General features: G+C 44.7%; 1 protein-coding gene across 4 annotated transcripts in view; it reads right to left on the bottom strand.

Annotated features, from left to right (window-relative positions):
- WWC2 (WW and C2 domain containing 2) overlaps window positions 1–21,911 on the bottom strand; it is a 203,976-nt gene that overhangs the window by 48,914 nt on the left and 133,151 nt on the right. For all 4 annotated transcript variants that reach the window (XM_040643367.1, XM_040643368.1, XM_040643370.1 and 1 more), the window contains exons 6-11: window positions 18,234–18,363; window positions 14,983–15,129; window positions 13,877–13,950; window positions 9,913–10,155; window positions 4,428–4,517; window positions 2,973–3,592 (exon numbers count right to left, since the gene is read on the bottom strand). In XM_040643367.1, coding sequence (XP_040499301.1) covers window positions 2,973–3,592; window positions 4,428–4,517; window positions 9,913–10,155; window positions 13,877–13,950; window positions 14,983–15,129; window positions 18,234–18,363 — 1,304 coding nt within the window. The remainder of the gene's footprint in view (window positions 1–2,972; window positions 3,593–4,427; window positions 4,518–9,912; window positions 10,156–13,876; window positions 13,951–14,982; window positions 15,130–18,233; window positions 18,364–21,911) is intronic.

Raw genomic sequence — 21,911 nt, 5'->3', positions numbered from 1 at the left:
AAAAAGAAAAGTCTTTGACTTATAGAATTTCTCACCAGCTAATACCATTAGGAAAAAAAACAACTTTGTGCTACTGAATCTTTAGCACCACTACCACTTAACTTTTATCTCTAACTCATATTCATACACTGCATCCTGCAGTGAGCAAGGAGCATTCATTGAAACCTGCGAGCCCGAACCCGTGTAATAAGCAGCGAGCCTGCGGAGTTCTTTCATCCTCCAGCGAGTGAGCAGGGATCAGGATTGGTATGCATTTCGCCCCCCTTCTGAGTCGTGACTTTACATCTTGTTAAGATGTTTAAGTTTTAAGACTTCAGATTACAGGATTGATTGCTGCATTTTCCCTTTTATTTCTGGCAGTGGGAATGCTTTCTCCTTGATGATGAAGTGCCTCTCCCCGCCCACCCCCCTTTGTGAGGGGTGAAGGTGATGACATGATTTATTGATTACCCCCAGGAATACCCACGGCGGCTGAAATTGACTTTGACAATGACAGAGACTGACTGGAAGGACGTCATAGTCATTCCAACGTGGTCTCTGTCCTCCAGCGGGGACTGGCGCCGGAGAGCGGGATGTGCATAAAGGAAGTTGACTTTGCCTGCGGAAGACTCCAGAGTGCTGAGGGAGACCAGCGGCGTCTCGACCCTGGGCCACCCGCCCCCACGTGGAGGTCAGACACACTCGAATGGACCGAGTGCTGGTGATCTGACCTGAAGAGGATTAGTCTTTACGGTTAAATACATGCTTTTAGTTGTTTTCACACATGGCGCTCAATACTCTTTCCAAATAAAGCTCTCGGATAGCATTCCTTTAGGGTGACTTTTTAACAGCAGCTCTCTAATACAAGAAGCGTTTGAAAGGTAAAAGCTCTAGATGCAAGCTTTGGAGTCACTGGGCTCTGGGCAGACTTCCCAGGCACAGCAGCAGACCCGTGGCAGGAACAAGGCTAGAGCCAGGCAAAGAGGCCCAGGGACCCAGTGGGATCAGGCCCTGGGCGACGCTGGCGCTGGTCTCCCCATTCTCCAGCAGCCGGCCTCACTGACTGGCCCCTCCAAATTGACTGAACATTGAGAAGGGGTTGCTAGAGAACACTCCAAATACACGAAGAGTGAAAACAGCTTTGACACGTTCAAGATCCTTCAAGTCCAGAGCACAGAAGCATGGCACAGAAAACACTACACTTTCTTCTCTTGCTGCTTCTTTTGTACTTCCATAAATTTCAGTGGTCTGAGGGAGGAACCAGGCTTAGTGCAGTCTGTACTGTTGATCCGCATACATAGTGCTAATTACATGAACTCAGTACTGAGTGCCAGGCACAGTTAGAGGCTTTCGCTGTGTGCCGGCATCCATCCTCCAGTACCCTGCGAGGTAGAGACACCATCATTCCCATTTTGCAGATAAGAAACAACAAGGCTGATGGGGCGCCTGGGTGGCACAGCGGTTAAAGCGTCTGCCTTTGGCTCAGGGCGTGATCCCGGTGTTACGGGATCGAGCCCCACATCAGGCTCCTCCTCTATAAGCCTGTTTCTTCCTCTCCTACTCCCCCTGCTTGTGTTCCCTCTCTCACTGGCTGTCTCTATCTCTGTTGAATAAATAAATAAAATATTAAAAAAAAAAAAAAAGAAACAACAAGGCTGAGAGCCTGGGTAATGTGCTCGTGCTAGCTAGAACCAAGGTAAGGGTGCAGGCTTGCCTGGCTCCAGGGGCAGAGAGCACCACCCGGCCCCACACACAGCACTGCTTCCTGGGGGCAGAAGGGAGGCCCCACTGCTGGTTTCTGCTCGCCTGGAGCCACTAAGCAAATATCACCCCTCTGCTTATTTTCTCTGACGTTGATGGTTTTGTTGACACGTCACTTGTAGCTATGGCCTCTTCCGGGCAGTACCACACAGACCACACAAATGTCTCCCGTGTCCTCCAGGCCACTGGCAGGCGGGGTTTCAGGCTTCAGTACTGGAAACCACACACACACGGTAGATTTGTCTATCTCTTTAAACATCGAAATTGGCCAGTCAGTTAAGACTTAGAATTCTCCGGACCAGAGATACAAAATAAGAAGGCTTCTCAGAGCAGCAGGGAAATACTTCTGAAGAGGCCTGGCCTCTTCTGTGCTGTGGACACACAGCGACATGCGCAGATCTGAACGGGGCTCCTGGGGACCAGCCTTGGAGCTATTATCTCACATTTCGTTTCAGGCTACCCCCAAAACAGACCATCATCCTCAGACCACAGCTACAGTCAGCTGCCAGCAAGGGTACCACCTTGTTCTCTTTACAACCACATCGAATATACTGAAAGCTTCTGCCTTGCAAAGGGATACAGATATTAAGAAAAAGAGAAAACGAAACGCGCCCTCTGCTTCTGTGTCTGCGTACAAAGGCAGCAGGGAGAGCTCCACGGGCTACACGCTTTCCTGGGCTGCAACTTGTAAGGCGGCCAGAAGATGGCAGGATAACACTACTACATAGGAACCGGCTTCTCCAGACTCACTTCAGGCAGAATGGGAGAGGCTGGCATGAAACAAAAATTGTATTTATATAGAATTCCCTGAGCAATCTAAACATTGAACCCTGGTACTAATTAGCTGGTATGCTAATTGCCTTGGTTTTAATCTGTTTTAGGCCAACTTTTAAAAGAAAGCCCTCTTCTTTTGCCTTGCTATTTCAGAGCCCGAGTCTATGTGGAAGTATGAAGCATGGTCACAAGATATGTCCCCAGTCAGCTGCCACTGTACAGAGGGTTTCTGGACAACAGGACAGACACTTCATGATTAAATCTATGAAGCAGCGAAGGCGATTTTTATCTGATAAAGAAAAAAGTGTGCAGTCCAGGAACATCAATAAAAACTCCTTCTCAAATGAAGCCAAAATGAATAAGCAGTGCGGGGGGGGGGGGGGGGAAAAAGTAGCCCTCCTACCATTCTTCTTAAAATAATGAAGAGGGAGGAGCTGAAAACAAGGGTTTTCGCTCACCTGTAGTTCCTTCATACAGAGGCTCCGGGGCACACTCGCCGAGGTCTTTATCCTCTGAGAGAGACTGGGACACTCCTCCTGAATGAGAATCCAGCAAGATCTGACTTTCGCCGAGGCTGATGTCTGAAAAATGGCTACTCAATTCACAGTCTTCGAAGTCGGCAGTGAACCGATGGAGAGGGACGTCGTGAGCAGACATGGGGAACGTGCCTTCTAGAACCAAGGGAGAGCCGGGAGGGGACAAGGAGGAGAGGGAGGACCGTGAGGACAGGGACGTCACAGACTTGGGGGCCTCAGTCCGGGGGGGAGTGTGGCCCGTGGCTGCGGCTGCCGCCCCACAGGGACCGCTCTGGCCGGGCTGGCTGGGGGACTTGACCACTTCGTTTTCATGGATGGTGGTGATGGGTCCAGAAGGAACGTAGCCGCCTTTCTCCTGCAGAAGGAGGTCCAGTTTGCACTGATAATCCGTGTCCACCTGGTCGCTCTGACTGGTGTAATAGAGCTCTCCGGAACTGAGCGAGCTGAGCGAGCCTCTGCTGGAAGTGTTCAGAGACCCCCGGCTGGAGGCCAGGGAGCCCAGGCTGCTCCCGGACGACATGGACAGAGTGCTGGCCGAGAGGCTGAGAGGAGAAGAGCACTCGCTGTGAAAACGGGTATGATACAGAAAACCCAAGCGCTGTGCCCACTGCCTCCTCTGGACCCCGAAGGGAAGGAACCCAGGGGCGTCAAACAGCACGATGACTGGGGATGAGAGGGTGGGGCGGGACCTGCTATTACGACACCACCTATTGACTGTCATGTTGACTCGTGAACACTTTCACCTGCCTCTCTCTACACAGCAATTCTATTCTGACTAAAGATCGAGTCCCTTTTGCAAAAACAAAAACAAAAAAAGTGATGAATACCTACTGATCGATCTACCCGCACGGATACCCAGCAGCAAGTACACGATCTAATAATATGGGAGGGAAAATAGTGTGAACAGTACAGAGTGTCAGTGCGGTTACTACGGCTAAAGAACAAAGCTTGTAATTCTGAGAGAGCAAAGGCGAGCTTACGAAGACAAAGAGGTCTCACCCAGGCCCCGTCTCCCTCAGGGTGTGCGACTGAAGGAGTGGACACATAGCTAACTATTTTAAGGCAAATCTTTCCTCCTCCTCCCTTCTTAAAAGAAAGGGTGATCTGGAGAAATGTGTCATTTCCTATGTATTCATAGCTAAAGTATATAAACTATATTTTCTTCCCAAAATATCTTCTGCTGATGACCTTGGGGTTCATGAAAAAAAAAATCCATGCAATTTTAAATTCGATCATCCAAGTTTTAATTGTACGAGCATAACTATTTTATTTACTTTTAAATAGTTGAAAATAAAGAGAAAAGTAATCCAGGATGCAGCAAAACACGACTGAATGCAGTCAAGAAAAACTTCGCCCTCAAGAACCAAGCAGGCTTACCTTTTGAGTTGTGAATGCAAATAAGTAGTTAATTTAGTAGCTTCTTCAAGTTTCTGTAGGAGCTCTTTCCTTTGCTCTTCCAATTTCAATCTAGAAAAAAGAAATAAATGAATTTATTTCCACGTAATTACAATAAAGCACAGAAACTGAAGGAAAAGATTATTATACAAACATTACATACCATGAGGGGGAAACCCAAATGAATGGACAGGAGGGAAAACAGAACCACCGCCAAGCAGCAAAGTGGGCTCGACTGCATAGCCACACTAAGCGAAGAGGGACATCTATCCCAAAACAACATTACTGAGAATTTTAAAAATTTCGGTATTCTAAAATTTTTTTAAATGGGTTTAAAAAAACAAAACAAAACCCTTGTGCTCTCATGAGGTAGGGAAAGACAGCGAGCAGGAAAACAACAAACCACTGACAAAGATTACAGAATCCTTCTACAGGCCTGGGCTTTGGGCTTAAGTTACTAAAACGCCTGACAGGAGTAACAGAGAACCGTGAAAGACCATCCCAAGTGCTGGAATTGACAAGGACTCTTCCAATCTGATTTTCAGTGACAAAAATTCCAATCTTACTTTGATGAGAATTTCAGCGATTAAGAAACAAATTAGTCCATATTGCCAGTGTGAGCTCATTTGGGCTTAACGGTTTCAACAAGGAAAAAACACAAAAGTAATTTCTCTCCCTACTATATAGCACATCTCATTGCCCGCACCGATTATTGTGAAATTTCATCCACATTCAACCAAGTTTTTAAAGAAATTTTGAGTATTGGGGAACTGTGTATGTGAGTAAGTCATTAAAAAATATATCAAGCCTACGGTCTCTGTCCTCTGAAGGTCTTTAGACATCCCCGGAACGAGGCCATCCAGAGTGGTCAAGGACTGCAGAATGGGACCCAGAAAACCACCGTGGTTTCTGATGGATTTGCTGCGACTAATCGTGTGTCCTTAAACAAGTCACTCAGTCAAGGGTCCCAGCTTTCTCATCTGCAAATCGGCGATTAAAATCCTACTGTGTCTGTCTGCTAAAGCTGTTAAAGGGATCAAATGGAGTGCTGTGCGTGAGAGTGCTCTGCAGACATCAAAACAAACCTTCCCTGTTCAAAGCCTCAGCATGCCTTACAAGGTGGGGAGAGAAAAATTAGCTATTTTTCTTTGGAGAAAAATAAAATTTCCCTAATTTCTAACCTCTTTGAAATGTATGTTTTAGGCAGTAAGGAACCATGCCCGTATTTTATTTATAGCTATCTATTCTTTGATGTGTCACCAACACATTTTCATCGTATGTTAAAATAAAAAAAGCACTTCTTGTCATTTTTGTTTAGTACTTCAAAGCCTGATAAATTCTTAATTCCCAGCTTTCAAAGGTGTATTTTGACAAGGAGTACAGTCCCTATTTTTTTAATCTCTTAAATATAAACAAAAACTCAACATGGAAAAAATTAATACAATTTAGATTAACTGAATTAGAAGGCAAAGGTCTGGAGAAAGCCCCCAAATCTACTAAAATCCATGTCTTCTGAAACAGGAGAAACATTTTTGAAGTAAGTTTTAACACTAAATACTGCACAAACAAATGAAGGCTTTTCTGGTGTATTAAGGAGGCTTCGGTATGGCATTAGTGTGTTTCATGCTGACATTTAAAATCCAAAGCCTTCCCCGTCTTGGTCACAAGCGATGGGCCCCATTCTGTCCTCCTCCAGCCGACTGCTAGGGCCCTTTTATGGCTTCGAACTGCTGAGACCAGCTTCTTCCTGTTCTTGTCTGCTTGCTCCCCAATTACGTCCTAAGCGCCTGGAAGGCAAGCACCAGCTCCTTCTCCCTCTTCTGCCCAGGCTGCCTGAAAAGCCTGAAGCCCCTCCCAGCACTCCCTCGTGGCTGGTGGCCATGTCTCTAGATAGCCCCTTTACCGGGAGAAGAATAATGAAGGCACTCAGGAGCCCTACCGGTGGGGTGGCCATCTTCGGTCAAGCACCCCATTCCCATCTCTGATGGAATCACAGAAGCCAGAAGTCTTCCCCAGATTCCAGGTGTCCTTTGTATGAAGCGTCCTCCCCAACTTTCTCTGGACCAGGGATTAGAAGAAATTGCTCGGGTTATCAGCCCCTTCAAGAGGGTGCACCCCCATCTCTCCAAGCTTTTTCCACGGTGAGAAAGGATCTTCTCAACCTGGCCCCTAGAAGATTCCTCTCCTGCTGGTCCTACTGATCCACGCTATCCATTCCTCTGCTCTTTGCAAGACAAGGGCAGCGCCTTCACACTGTCCTCTCTCTGCCCTTGTGCCCTGAGAGAGAGAAGCACCTGCCTGGTTTCTCCTAATGAAGACCACCCAGAACTTTCCACCTAGGGAAAATGTCATGTCATCTATTGAAGTAAGAAGGTCCTTTTCTGTTAAAAAATAAATGACACTCATACCCCCAACCTACTGGCTTTAAAATTTTTTCAGAATCTGAGACAGAAACATTCATCTAATTAAGGATCAATTGAGACATCTTGGCAAGAAGTAAGACAAAACTCTCAAGATCTGAGAAAATAAGGAGTAATGTTAAGATCTGATTATCAGTTACAGAAAAGCACAGAGGTTTTGGAATTTCAGTAGCTGTATGGAGAGAACATGGAAGATGTGTGGAAAGTCCCACACAGCATGACATTTTTCATTTGAGAGCCATCTGTCTTTGCCGATGGTCCCCCACGGGGAGCATCTCCCTCTTCCCGAGGTGCTGTACGACCCAGGGTGGGAGCTTCGTCACTGCATTCAAGCGCTCAGCCCGGGTGCAGGGCGGTGCTGGCGGCACACGGCTGGGGACTCTGGGGTCAAGCACACTGGCTGAAATTCAGGTGAGCTTCGCTCCTTCAGAGACTGACATTCAGTACTGCCTCAGAATCCTGCCTGAGGCCACCCCTGAAATAATGAGAAACCCGCCATGTAAATGGAAACGGGACAATTTGGGCGAATGCAGAAGTGGTTTCTCCGGCAGTTGGGCAGGTGCCGAGAGGAAACTGCAGGATTTAGTACTGGTGAAGCACAATTTGTTTCATGATGAAACAAAGTTTTACACAGTGAATCTTATTTCCGAGAAGTTATCTCCTGACACGACCTGCTTGAGCACTGAGGAAGTAGCTGTTCACAGAGGTGTTCTCTTGCTTTCTAAGGCACCCTGCTTCAGTTCAATAGTAACAATAAACAGAACAGAAACACTGTATCCACACGAGGCAGGAAGAAATAATGAAGAACAAGAAAAGGTGAGAGTCAGGGGCGGGGGGGGGGGGGCAAAGTAAAACCACTGACAGGAACACCACCACCCAAAGCCAGACCATCTGTGTCTACTCGGAAAATAAAGGACTCCGCACCCTTTGGCAGGTAGCTCTGCTCTTTTGGACACGTGGGATGCTGGGTTTGCATCCAAGGACAGCAGTGAGGAAGCTTTAAGTTGCTCAAGCAAGAAAGTATTCATCCCCTTAACCTCATACTACAACATAATGACAGAGATCTGGCTTCTGGCCACCAACATATGACAGATATAAAACACAATTATATACATGTCCCTTTTTGCTAACATCCAGTTGTGGGAGACAGGGGCATGCCGGTATCATAAGGTAGAGGGACATTCAGACTGCTTGCTTATTCCCCATCTGAGACAAACCCCATGGCTGCCTCTCACCAAGTATATAATTATTTTATATAAGTATTTCATAGCTCCTTTTCCCGATGGGTTCAAACATACTATTTCTGCTGGAACTTGGACAGTTATTACGCACAAACCAAAGTATAAAAGCCAGAGTCTAGGCACTTAGGAACAAACTCGATTTTTGACGTTACTTCATCAGTCATTTTTGAAACTCTAGCCCTGATAAAAAGACAAGACGCCAGCCTGTAAAAGCTGATTGAAACAAACACACACCTGTTTTCTCTCTCCCAGAACAACTCTCGAACCTGTTTCTAGGCCCTTCCCAGATTCGCACACTACAGAGAACAGCTGACACGCACTCAGCGCATTACACACGTATGATGAGGTAACAGTGAGTGTGACACAAGTTGCAACTGTCCTTGCTGCTTCATACATGTGGGCCACACAAAAGCTACTCATTTCGTCATAGTTACTGGTGATTGTCAAACTTTTATCCTACAAATTTAAGTTCTGTAAACACAGACATGACATCAAGGTGATTCAGGAAAACAACGGAATTCTGTCTTCTCTCCCTTACTTTTTGTTCCTTCTGGTCTGTGTTGGGTGGCTCGTCCCCCTGGCCAGCCTTGCTCACACCTGCCTTAAGAGTGAGCCTGCAGCCGGCACCGTGAGACAAAGATGTTAGAGCAGGCGGGCCAGGTGGGCGATGAGAATGCTTTCAGAGGGTAAAGGAATGTAAGCTACAGAGGCTTCCCCTTTGGACTCTTGTGCCCGCTTCGGACAGCTGCGGAGCTATGGCTATGCGTTACCTTGATCACCAGTTTCAAACTCACAAAAGTCAACTCTCCCCAGATGACTGAGCTCAGGGTAGGCAAGTCTCCCTGCTAACACCTAACCAGGAATGTCCGAGGTTTTTCTGCCTACTGCTCCCCCCACCGCACTTCAAAGATTGGATTATGGCTGGGTGTTTTAAACTTATTTCTGGTCACTTGAAATTATATGGATGGGACCTTCCTTCCTGTCATCCTGGGACAGGCACTGCACCTGGATTGCTGGCCTACAGGATGGATGGATGTGCAGGGCTCTGAGAGGGCTGCACGGGCTGTGGCTGGAACGGGAGTGGAACCATATCCGCGGGCGAGGCTGGGACCCAGGGCTCCCTCGCACATGTCTCCGTCGCAAACTGACACCCAGACGTTCCCCTGCTTGACCCTGCAGCTGATCTGCTTACAGAACTGGATTTCTTAGATTAAATGATCAGTTCAAAGCTTCCCTCGGAAAGATCAGAAAACTGCGTCAGGTGTTTCCCTTTACATTTTCACCTGCTTCGAGGGAGGGGCTCAACTGACAAACAAAATCCCAGGGAACATTTTGTGACCTGTTAAGATATCAAAGAGATCAAGTTGTCTTCTCCTTGTGAAATGAAAAGCAATAAACTTTTGCATTCTTGTGAGTCATAAACCCCAGAGTAGGAAGCTGCCGGCGCTGTAACAGTGCAGATAATCTTTCTTATCAGAGTGCCATAGTTTACAGCCATTGTTATCAGACTCAGTCAGTGACGGACTGCATTCCTGGTTTTATGTCAACATTCCTTACTTATTCTATATCTGCCACAGGCATTTTTGCGTTCCTAACAAACAGAACTGACACTGCAGGCTACGAGGAGGGTGTGCTCTATTGCTCTATGGAGAGAAAGTCCCTTTGTGCCGGTTCTCCGTCCACCGAGAATAGATGCGGTGGAGATTTCCAGAGACCCGGGGGACCCGGCATTCAGGCACAGCTCAGACACACGCACCAGTCTGATGCGTCCTTGTCCCGGGGCGGGGGGGAGGGGTGCAAACGAACCTTTCGGCCAGGGCTCGGCTCAGCGGACCCCTCACGGACAGCAGCTCCTCTTCCAGCCGCTGCCTCTCGGCTTCCAGGCGCTCCAGCTCGTCTTGCGAGCGCTTCTGCGGCGTGACGAACTGAAGCTCTTTCAGGAGCTCTTCCTTCTCATTGATCAGCATCAGCTTCTCCTTCTCGATATCCAGCGCCCCGGGCCACGTCTCACTGTCCAGTTTCGACAGTTCAATTTTTAAGTTGGCCATACTAAAAATAAAGCGGTAAGAGAGGGGTGCGCATACTTAGGACTCTCAAGAAAGGAGAACACAAACCAGGCTAAGCTGGGGGGCTGGATGCCGTCCGGACTTTACTCAGGGGTGACTGGCCCCTGGAGGCAGGAGAAGAGCGGCAGCCCCGCCCTCTGGTCCCAGGGCCCAACTTGACACCTGTCTCTCGTCCGCTGCCTTTTCCCTCACCTTTCCAACACCAGCAAGCACACCGGTCTGAAAAAAGAGCGAAAGTCAAAGTACACTGAAGCTTAAAAAGCAGAGAGCTCTGGGAGCCGCGGGTGCCCGCCCCGATGTGTGACTGCCTATACAGGGTGACAGGAGGGATCCCTGGACGGCTTCTGTTTTATTTTTTTTTTCAATTTTTTAATAAAGATTTATTTATTAGAGAGAGAGAGAGAGAGAGAGAGAGAGAACAAGCAGGGGTAACAGCAGGCAGAGGGAGAGGGAGAAGCAGGCTCCCTGCTAAGCAGAGAGCCTGATGCGGGGCTTGATACCAGGACCCTGAGATCATGACCTGAGCCAGAGGCAGATGCTCAACCAACTGAGCCCCCCACATGCCCCCAGAGGGTTTCCATTAAAAAAAAACAAAGGTAAATGCTGTCTGATGGGACATTATTATAGATTTTGTTCCTCTGGGTAAAGACGCTGTCCCCCAGTAAAATGGTAGTCCCCAGGGTTGGATGGGCAGCAACTGGGATATCAGCCAGTCAGGGAAGGACGAGGGGAGAAGAGGGAGCAGTGGTTCGGCCAACCCGTATTACCACAAAGTCAATCCAGCAGGCTCCATGTTGCCAAGGAAAAGGGAGCAGTCCTGCCCTCCTGGGCCTCCTCCACCTAGCTGTGCGCTGTGAAATTGGGGTCTACACCATTTACCGAGCACTCACTGAGCCAGCCCTGTACACGTGACTGCATTTGACCTGGATGTCCGCTGTCCACAGGAGCCGTCCGGGAGCAGGCGGCACCCGGCACGCCTTCCCTGGCACGGCCGGCAGCTAACACGGCTCTGGCGGTGACAGCAGGTGCCAGAGCTTGGGGGACAGGGATGGGAAGATGGGATGAGGAAGAGGCAATGCCAGCAGAGGGGAACGTCACCGGCTGCATAATTTTGCCTGACCTCACATTCTACCATGTCTCAACCTTCCTGCTGAACAGTAAAGTTAACTTCTGATGGCATGAGAACGTTCTGACACCCCCCTCCACCCGAAATCAAACAACTTGCTCCGGGGCACAGTGAGGACTATCGGGATGGTTCACAAGGCAAACGGCACATGGCTGTTTTGGCCATCGGCAGCACATTAAGGCAAATTATGAACACAACTGATGCTGGCACAGGGAATCTATAATCCTATATAAAAAAAAATTGGATGATTCCTGTGGATACTGTTACAGCACATACCAGAATATGAAAAATAGATAGAAAGAGGGCATTTTATTTTCCTTTTTAATGGAAAAAGTTGTAGAAGGAAAGAAAAAAAGGTAAAATAATGTTATAGGGCAAAGATGGAAGTATATCCACATTTTTGTGCCATAGTTTCTTGCTTCAGTTAAACAAAAAATTGCCCTCTCTCACTGGCACGGTGCATACAATGTGTTTCTGATTTCCACCCAGCGCCCGCACTTATGATAGATGTAATATCAGCTGTTGTTCGGGCAGAACCACAAAACCATACACAACTGTCTCGATGTGCTAGAAAATTAATCATCAAAATGCTAAATAAGCATGATATCATTAGCTTCATTAAGCACATAAAACAAAGGCTGGAGGAGAGAACAGGTTTCGGGGAAATACAATCCGCCTCTTTACTTACTCAGAATTGAGGAAGAAAAGCATTTTCAACATATTCATAAACCCTCGAGATTTACCTTCTCATCAGCATTGCTAGGAACTTTAAAATAAAACCCCAAATGAGAACAGGACAGCAATGCAACCAAATGGGAAAGAACCAGTGTCTTAGTTTTGATGTGATGGAATTAACAACTAAACTGGGAGCGACAACGTAATGCAGGAAAGTAAGGCATCTATGACTTGTGTGACCAGGCATTAGGTGAGTTTGGGATTTTATTTGGAAAGGGTACAACCAAATCTGGGGAACAAGATACGATGAAGGTTTCCAGGTACACCCAGGAAGAAAAATGCTGTGTAAGCTCCAGATGGAATAAACTGTTAGCAGCCCGAGTAAAGCAAAAGCTCAAGCTGATCCAAGGGAAGTCAAGGTGACCCCAACAAACCCAGGGGCATGAGGCCTGGTTCTCCAAAATTAATTCTGAGTTGTGGCCATTCTTCAGAATGCCAGACACAGGTCCTGGGCTTTGTTTACAGCAGGACCCAGCAGTTGTGGCTGCTATTGGGTTGGTATGCTCGTAGTCAGAGGCCCACAAACAGCATCCACCAAGGCTTCCACATCCCTGGGCCACGATACCACAAAGCAGTCCTCAATGCTTACAGTGGGCAAGGTATTAGCCTGGGCTCTGAGAAGCAGCCAAAAAAGTATACAAAATTTTTCAGAACCTCAAGAAATGTATAATCCACCCAGGAAAACTTACAGGCATTGAAATTAGCTGAGTGAAATGTTCTTCAGAGAAACTAAGTGACTTGCTCAAGCACGCATGGTTAGTAATTTGTAGAACAAAGCTTACGGTTTTTTTTTTTTTTTAGGCATCAAAGAACCAAGTGATATTAGTAACAGAGGCTACAAAGAGGCAAATATTGTATTTAGGCAAATCAAATAATTGCTTTGTTAAAGCCAGATAACCTCCAAGAACTTAAGCTAATTACTTTTTAAATAATCTGCATCACCAATAACAATGGGTGTACTTCATTATCTATCTGATGGTCTTATGATAGCAAACTATGACATTCTAGCAGGTTCTCAGCTGAGTTTTCCATGTTCTCGAGGAGGAACATGATAAATTTCTCTGTCGCCTATAGGGTGGTATTGCAGGTTTTTCCCCCAGTGTCTTCCTAAGTAATAAAGCAATCTCATTTTTAAACTCTAAAAAAGGAAAATAATGAAATCAAATAGATCAGGATGACCCTCCCCCTCAAAATGAAGAAGGTGTCCGTATTATGAAATCAAGTTAAGCCTGTTTACTGGATGAGGGGGGAGAAGTCTCCTGAGCCTTCCCCAAGCAGAGTCACAAGGTGAGGAAAAGAAAGCACAGGGTTCTAAGGGTCTAGAGGATAAAGGAGGGAAATAAGAATCTCTCCTCCTTTGCCCTGAAGTCAGCTGCCAGAACAGATACCTCAGCATCTTCAAGGACATTGGCGGGAAGTCTTCCCCTCAAAGCAAAGGAATTACAGCTATTTACCTTAGAGGTCCTCGGCCACTATCAAGTCCTGTACCCGAGCCACTGTGTCATGATTCTACCTGAGAACCCAATCTTCCAACTTCTACTTGTAAGTGCTGGACAAGCTCAAAGCTGCTTTCTTCCAGAAGGGAAGGGGGCAATTTCATGCCTACACTTCTCATTAATTCTCCCTGTCCTTCAGCTGTGCGGGGAAACAACGAGCTGAGAGTTGGGGGGGGGGGCGGGGGGGTCTGCAACTCTTACATCTAAAAACCCTCAAGAGTAGCCTTGGTTAGAGGCGTTGGGGAGCACCCAGCAGATGTCACTATAGGAGTAAAGATTAATTCTGGGAAAGAAGATACTGCTTGAGCCCGCTGACCACCGAACACGCAATAGCTCCCCGTTCTTACCTTCTTTTGGCTTCTTCATACTGTAGGCTCAGCCGGACCTTTTCAGCTAAATTTGATCTACTTCTCACTCCAATCTGGTAAAAAACAAAAGGGAAAAAAGTCAATTAACTCTGCTAATGAATGAAGGTAAACTGCTTTTGTTTCTAGGAAGCCCAAGTAATTGGAAAACTAAAGAAGATGGTCTTGAAATTGGGAACACTAGTTTAAAAAGGCACTTACTTTCTAGTCTCAGTAGGGGCAAAGCATTTCCTTTTAATTCAAGCTTGTCTGTTTTTCAAAGACTTTAACATCATTTTCTTCACACATTAAATTCAAGATAAAGAGTATTATGTCAATGTCTCTGGTATCTCAGAGTTTACGAAGGGTGTACAGGTCAATAAAATTTATGAACTGAAACTAATTTCCTCATCTCCATGAGCCCAAATTTCCATCATTTAGCTTCCAAATGCAAAAAACATAAACTAAATTAACTTCAAAAACTAACTTTTCAAACAGGTAAGTCCTACTGTTGATCTGTACCCGTTTCATTTTCATAGCACAGAATTCAAAGAAGCAAAAGAGAATATGAAAACAACTGGGAATGGACTAGAAAAGTTAAGTATCTGCTAAATGGCATCCCAAAAAGGAGAATGCAAAGCCACATTAAATATTTTTAAATGCTGGGCACAAACCACAAATTAAACATTTTAATAGAAACAACCTTTGATCTACAAACAAATTTTTGTTAGTTTTTAAAGGCATAATTTTTTGTTTCTCATTAGCCTCAATGTTTAATTGAAAAGATCTAAATTTCAAAGACCTTAAATATAATAGGAAAAACTTAAGTTCTCATGCATCTCTACCCTTTCCATAACGTCTCCGAATAAATATGGTCTGAGAAAGTTTGAACCAAGCTGTTCATATGGACAGATCCTGATAAGCCTGGCACGTAGACAGAAAAGATAAGGCTCCGATTTTTTAAAAACCAGTCTCAGAGCAAGAAATATTGAACCCACATAGCTGCAATGCAAACCACGTCGCTAGCTCCTGTCCCACTTGCCGCCCATCCATAATTCGGGGCCACTGAGGATGGTGCTAGGGCCAAGCCTGCCACTCGGGTAACTTACATCTGCAGAAGTGCTTGTCTGTGACCCGGCGTCAAGGGTCTGTGTGGAGAGCGATAAACGGGAGTTTATAGAACCGGATGTCAAGTCTGGCTCGGAGGTGCCAATGTTCCGACCCGAATGGAACCGCTCCTGCAACTTAGCAAGACTCTGTTTGGGAGACAGAAAGTCCTGCATAGAGCTTAACACATAAGACACAAAGCTTCCGCGGCACAGAAATTGGAACTGAAAGATGCGATCTTCACAGGAAAAAAACGACTTTATGTTGACAGGTACTTACCGCTTTAAATTACTGAAAAAAGAAGACCAGGATATAACTTTGCACACACACACACGTGACCCTGGAAGTATGTGAGATCATAACAAATGGGTTCTCTTACCTTCCCCAAGACAGCCTGGGAATGATTCACGCTGTGCATAATGGTATCTTTATATGTAACACATGCATTTCTTGCTTTTTAAAAATTTCATTGAAAAGAGCTCTATTTTAAAAAGGCTCATTTTAAGTACTCACTTCATGCAGCAGACATTATGGAAATATGGAATATACCTACAATGCAAACTCACTACAGATCTAGCAAGAAAACTTCCTACTTAGCAGACTTCTGTAATTATGCCCCTCTCACTTCTGGATGGAACCCAAGGGATTATGTGCTCCCACTAACGTCAAAGATGAGGAGACCGAGGGCCAGGAGTCACAGTCCTGGCGGCTGATCCGAGCCCGTCGTTACGCCGACTGCATGGTACTGCCAGAGGGATAACGTCTGGTTTTCTAAAGTGAATGGGCCTGCTGTCGGCACCCACACTTAATAAACTGAGCTTACTTTGTTGTATTGAATTTTTTGAAGATTTTATTTATTTATTTGACAGAGAGAGAGGGAGCACAAGCAGAGGGATTAGCAGGCAAAGGGGGAGCGAGAAGCGGGCTCCCTGATGAGCAGGAGCCCGACATGGGGCTCGATCCCAGGACCCTGGGATCATGACTGGAACCAAAGGCAGCCACTTAACTGACTGAGCCACCCAGGAGTCCCGAACTGAGTTTACTTTAAAGAGAGGATGTGAGCAAGTGAAAGTATTATAAAGGAGAAAGGTCTTAGCTACACTGCTACCAACCCTCCCCCCTCAGAAAACACTAACAAAAATGGTAAGAAACTCATTATTACTAACTTTAAGGAAAGCCAGGATTTAATCCTAATAATTACAATTCTTAGGATAAAAAATGAGAACTGTCCCCCCCAAATTAGAAATATCAGAGATCTGACCTGTGCCTTTTACCTAACCTTTACTTTCTTTCAAAGGAATATTCATGCAAAATGTATATAACAAGAGGGATAAAACTCAAGCAGTCACATCAATAACAGACTACAGAAAAGAACAAAGAAAACTGTTAGTGACTTCGGGCAAGTCCTTTCTATTTTTTCATCAATACAGTGAAAAGATTAGTATTTTTCAAATCCGTCTGTGATGACCGTGCACCTCATCAGTTTAGTAGGTCATGACTAGCATGTTTTTCGATGAAAAAGAACAGACTAGAAAATCAATTCAGATCACGTTGCTAGTATTAAGAGTATTAAGAAATAAGTATTAAGAAATATGGTGTGTGTGTGTCCAAACATAAAGACATTTGTATGTGCCTGGGTTCTCATTAGAATAGATCTCCTACACAGGTCATGGTCAAAGAGCTCTGAAGGTCACAGAAGCTCTACTGCTGATTGCCGTATCTACTAATTAATTGTTTTATATATACTTTAGTAATTGAAAAGGAATCTAATCTTTTAATTTAATCTGGCCTGTGTATAAATCCAAATTTCTTCTTTACGGAAACAATCAAAGATAACCTAAAATTGCTGAATTATAAAGTTCCAACGTAAATTTGCTCAATTTCTATTAACTTTTCCCAAAGGACCCATGATGTGCATTTTAGGAATTACTGATTTAATCATCAGGATCATGGTGGAACAAAATAAAAATACATCCAAATAGAGTTTTCTACGTTTCACATATATATTTAAAAACATATTCTGGAGCAAGACTGCCTAGATTTGAACCAAAGCCCTACCACTTCTGAGCTATGTGACTTTAAGGATTAAATTACTAATTTTTGTGTACTGCAATTTCCTGTAAGTGACGATAATATGTGCCCATCTCCAGGGTTGTTGTCAGAATTAAATGGACTACAAGGCAAGGAGAAGATGGCCCAGCACACGGTCAATGCTTATAAGGATTTATTCTTAATAATATTATCTTTTCTATTTGATCTCTTCTTGCAAGTTATTTCAAAATTCCCTAAATGCAAAATTATAGGTGTTTAAGAATATGTACCTATATTCAATTGACATTTTGAAAACAGACACGAAGTCGCTGAATATAGTATTTAAAGGTAGAGTTTCTACCAAGAATGCAAACACTGCCACTGGCTCTAACATTTTCCCAAAGACACAGGCTAAATCCTTACTCAGAGGGCCAAATATCTGAAATACAAAGAATTCTCAGACCTTGTGATAAATATGGAATGGAGGGAAGGTAAGAGGGGGAAGAGACATACTCTTCAAAAAAAAAAAAATAAAAACAACACGAATGTACCTACTGAATATAGATATTTAAAAAGCAGGATATTGATCACTGAATGTTTTTTTTTTTTTTTTTAACACATAAGGCTGAATCACTGGGAGCTAAGGCCCCTGGGCTGAGAACCGTACAGGTGTAACAAGGGGATCTTCTCCCATTAGCAGTTTTCCTAGGATGACTAGAGGGGTATCCTGCAGCTGGGTCAACACTCCGTCTCTAGACACCACCTCAGAATCATGTGGGGTGGCCAAAAGCTCTTCTAAGCTCCTCATGTACCCTCCGCGACCTCCTCGAGGCATATATCCTCGATGACAGGTAACACGCCCTTTACGCACCCTGGGCTGAGGATCGCCGTTTAGACAACCCTGCTTATCCGAGCTCCACACGAAGTTTCGGTGAGTTGCAGGGTGCACCAAAATGCTAATCTCATATGGGCTCCAGGACCCACCACCTCCTGTCTCAAAGACCACCCAAGGCCTGCCTTCAAATAAGCATATCAGAGCCCTGGAACCCACCTGTTTACCTCCAACGCAGCCTGTGGCCTCAGTGCCTAAAACAAAGTCTGTCTGAATGAGGCAGTATGAGAAAGGGCCATCTAGACTCTGACGGAGAGCTTCTGCCTCAAGGAGAGTTTCTGGGGCCCCAGAGGGTAGGCAGCTGACTTAACAAAATGTTTCACAACATACCTGCATCAGATCTTGCTTTTCTTTTTCTCCTGAGCTAATAGCCTTTCTGATAGATTTCAGTTCAGTTAGAATGGCTTTGGCTTCACTAAGTTCATAGCCACTCTGGCCTCCAGACATTTTTTTATCTATTCTGTTAGAAAAAAAAGAAAAGAGAAAAAAAGTCAAAGAGTGTTGACAGAGTACAAGTTAAGCAAACAGTCTAGAAACTGGGTTTTGGATTGTCGGAGCTGCCTGATGAGCCTGCTACTTGCCTCCCACGTACTGGTATGACCCTTTCAAGCGGACTGTTCCTCCCTGCTTTCTCTTCCAGCCACATCTAGCTCACACTCCCCTCACCCACCTCCAGCCCTGCCCGTTTCTCATCATTTTCAGGCTCAGCCATTTCGTCTTCAGTTGGTTTGGTGACCCCACCATGGGCCGAATTCAAAACTCCTCCTGCTGAGCCCGACCTCCACCGTGAGAAAGGTTAAGGCCACGGGGAAAGGATTTAGCAGGTCAGAAGCACCAATAAACCGGACAACTACAGGAAGTACGGATTCCTCACTGTTGCCTGATGTTGCATAGGCCCTAATGTCTGTGTTAAACCAAGCCCAGTGCCTGCGGGCTGACGGGCCTTTCGGAAATGCAAGTGATTATTATTCATGCTAGTGAGTAGCCTACAATATTTGGATTGTGTGGTTAGTTTCTTGTTTCTTTTAAAACATATGAAAAGTACTTGTTCTGTTTTTAGGACAGTTAGGAGTCAAGATTAGAACTGCTTGCCTCGCTGTCAAGTTCAAATCTAGGAATAAGGCAGAAGGGCGGATGTGTTCATCTGTCAACTAACACTGAATAAAAAGCTCTTCAAGGAGCTCATTTATCGCGCCCCCCAGATCTGCTCACCAAATGTTACAGTTCACACGGTCATCCTATGTCTGAGGATTTCAAGTGACCTAATGCTTTCTGCTTAGAAGGACCCAACCAAATTTCCTAATTCTTAAAAAACAAAACAAAACAAAACAAAAAAAGTGGTGTAACAGTGTCCTCACTCCCACTCTCTTGGTTCTCTCCAACCACAGACGCTGCCCAGGACTCATTCTGAATACAACTGGGTTCCCTTGAAGAACATACGGCTACGCCTCTGCCCCATCAGCCAACAACTCTCATTCCTGGACATATTCTTAGTCTTATCCACAGAGAAATGGCACCTATGAAGCCACGGAGAACTGGCTCTGAGCTCATTTGGTTTAAAACATTTAATGATTTATATTTATTTCAATGTGAGGGGCATAATCTGGAAACAAAAACAAAAACAAAAAACAACCCACCAACCCAAACAAAGTTTACTCAAGCAAGAACAGTTGGCAGATAACATATTTCCCCAAGTACTATTTTAGCAAACATTTTATTGCTACTGAACAACGTTTTAACGTAAGAAAATAAAAGGAATTTCATCATAAGGTTATTTGATAATAAAAGTACAACTAACGAAGTCACTGAAAAAGCAGGTATGAGCGCACGAACACACGGTGTTTAGGGCGGGAGGGACCCTAGGAATCTGCTCGTCACACTTCCTCTAAGTGAAAAAGCAAGACCAGAAGGTTTACGCAACTTTAGCCCCTAAACTGCATAAACACTTCACTAGTAGAGGGACAATCCTCAAAATGACAGATTCGGGCTCAGGGCTCTTATGACTCTTACACTTGGAATATTTGATAAAAAACACAGGCAGTACTTTGAATATTGGTTAATCCCATTTATTTGGAAAGGAATTTAACAGTGGAATTGTTGGCTCCCTTAAGTATTATATCTACCAACCTAGTTGAGGCAAAAGGCTTATTTTAATTAAAAAAAAAAATCTGTGCGATTTCAGGAAATAGCTATGAACACAGGACTCTCAAACTATGGCAAAGTGAATTTCTAAAGCCCAAGTGATTTCTTCCTATTTGTGGAAAACCTTCAGAATCTAACAGTTAAAACAAATCTTTAAGTCAGAAATCAGCTTTAACATCTGAAAACAAAAAAAGTAGGTAAGCTGTTCTCAGAAATCAACTTTAACGCTTAAAAATAAAGACTGCTCATTTACATTTCAGAGAGCTTTAGAACTAGATAATAACGTCCTGGCTGCCCACTGCTCAGTCGGGTGCTAAAGAGTGACAAGGTCAACGCAGTGCCCACCCCCCCCCCACCCCACCCCACCCCCACTGGGGAGCCCTTCTGGTCTTTCTCTCAGACTTCCGTCTCCTCTGAGCACCTGTTTTCCTCTAACTATTGCTTTTCCCTTTATCTCCATGTTTCTCCTTTCCTCCTCAACTCTTCATCTCCCACCTTTTCTCTCTTTTTTGACCCTAACTGACCATAAGATAAAGTCAAACAAAATCAAACAAAATATCAGCACTATTTGCTGATTTTTAAATCAAAGTACTGTGCTTTTTATTCTTAATTTGAGAAATAAAATTTTATATTTTTCCTCAAAAACATTTTTTTTAAGTTTGTTTTGGGGCGGTGGGTTCTGAGTACCGTATTATTAATTTCCCCTATATCTTGGTCTCCTCTGAAAGAGAAGAGATTCCCATTTGCATGCTTTCCCTCGAGAATATGTGCCCCCCCCCCCGCCCCGCCCCGGCCGAGCCAAATTTCACAGGCTAGGTATACATTTTTGGCTGGCTGAGTGTTTCACTTCTCATTTTCCACTTCTGAATGAACGCCGAAAGTGGCAAAGTAGAAATGTCTTCCTGGTGATATCTGTCTACACATAAGCTACGCGACGGCCCAGGCCAAAGTCAACTATGGGACCACAGACGGAAATGAATAATGCAGAGAGTAAAACTGCATTCATTCATCCAGCATAAACTCTTGTACTCAGTAAAATGAAAGCCTGAGTTCAAATTACATTATAGCTCCAGATTTGGCAAAAAGAGTCCATTCTACCTCAAATAAATGAAAAGTTACAAAAGCCTGCAGTAGGATTCTATTTAAATCTTTTCCTGAAATATATTTTCTGTCAAAACCCCAAGGAAAAGTCCCTTTACAGTATCAGGAATGCGGTTTCCTGAAAAGTATGGTCTCTGGGTTCAATTATTATTCAATGTTCTAGTAGAATGGTGGTTAACACTTGAATGGAAACAGCTTTATTTTGTCTATAGTCAGGATCAACAAGAGAGGTCTCTCTGATGTTAGATATCCTATCTTTTCTGCTCTCGGTTCAAGGGATTAGAATCATTGCAAGAGAATGCCTGAATTTCTACAACAAATGTCTATTGTTTTCTTGTGGAATGTTATTGACAGATTCTTAAACATGCCTTGGATTCCTATAAAAATTGCTTGCAAGCAAACTGCTTTAAAACAATACAGCACTGTTATATCAATATAACAAAAACAGCGAGTTTGGCTAACCTTTAATCCCGGGTGGTGACATGAGTTACAATTTCATGTGCCTTAAAAATGTTTAACGTGTAGCTAAACATGTTGCAGGGCTCTTCAAAGTTTGTCTTCTCTCTCAGCTCCCACCACAGAGCCTCCTTTATGCTGATGGGCAATTACTAAGTATCACACTGATGTCGTTCTAGGTCTGCTCAGTTCTTCAGGGGAGCTCTGCAGCCGGCTGAGGTGCTTAGAACACAGCCCTACTTGAGAACTACCTGGAGATCGCACAAAATGTGCCTAGATGGAGACTAAAACAGGTATTTTTTTAAAAAA

This window comes from Ursus maritimus, unplaced genomic scaffold, assembly GCF_017311325.1.
Source record: "Ursus maritimus isolate PB19 unplaced genomic scaffold, ASM1731132v1 scaffold_28, whole genome shotgun sequence".
Classification (NCBI taxonomy): Eukaryota; Metazoa; Chordata; class Mammalia; order Carnivora; family Ursidae; genus Ursus; species Ursus maritimus.
The sequence above is the reverse complement of the archived record's forward strand: the minus strand, read 5'-3'. Positions and strand labels throughout refer to the sequence as shown.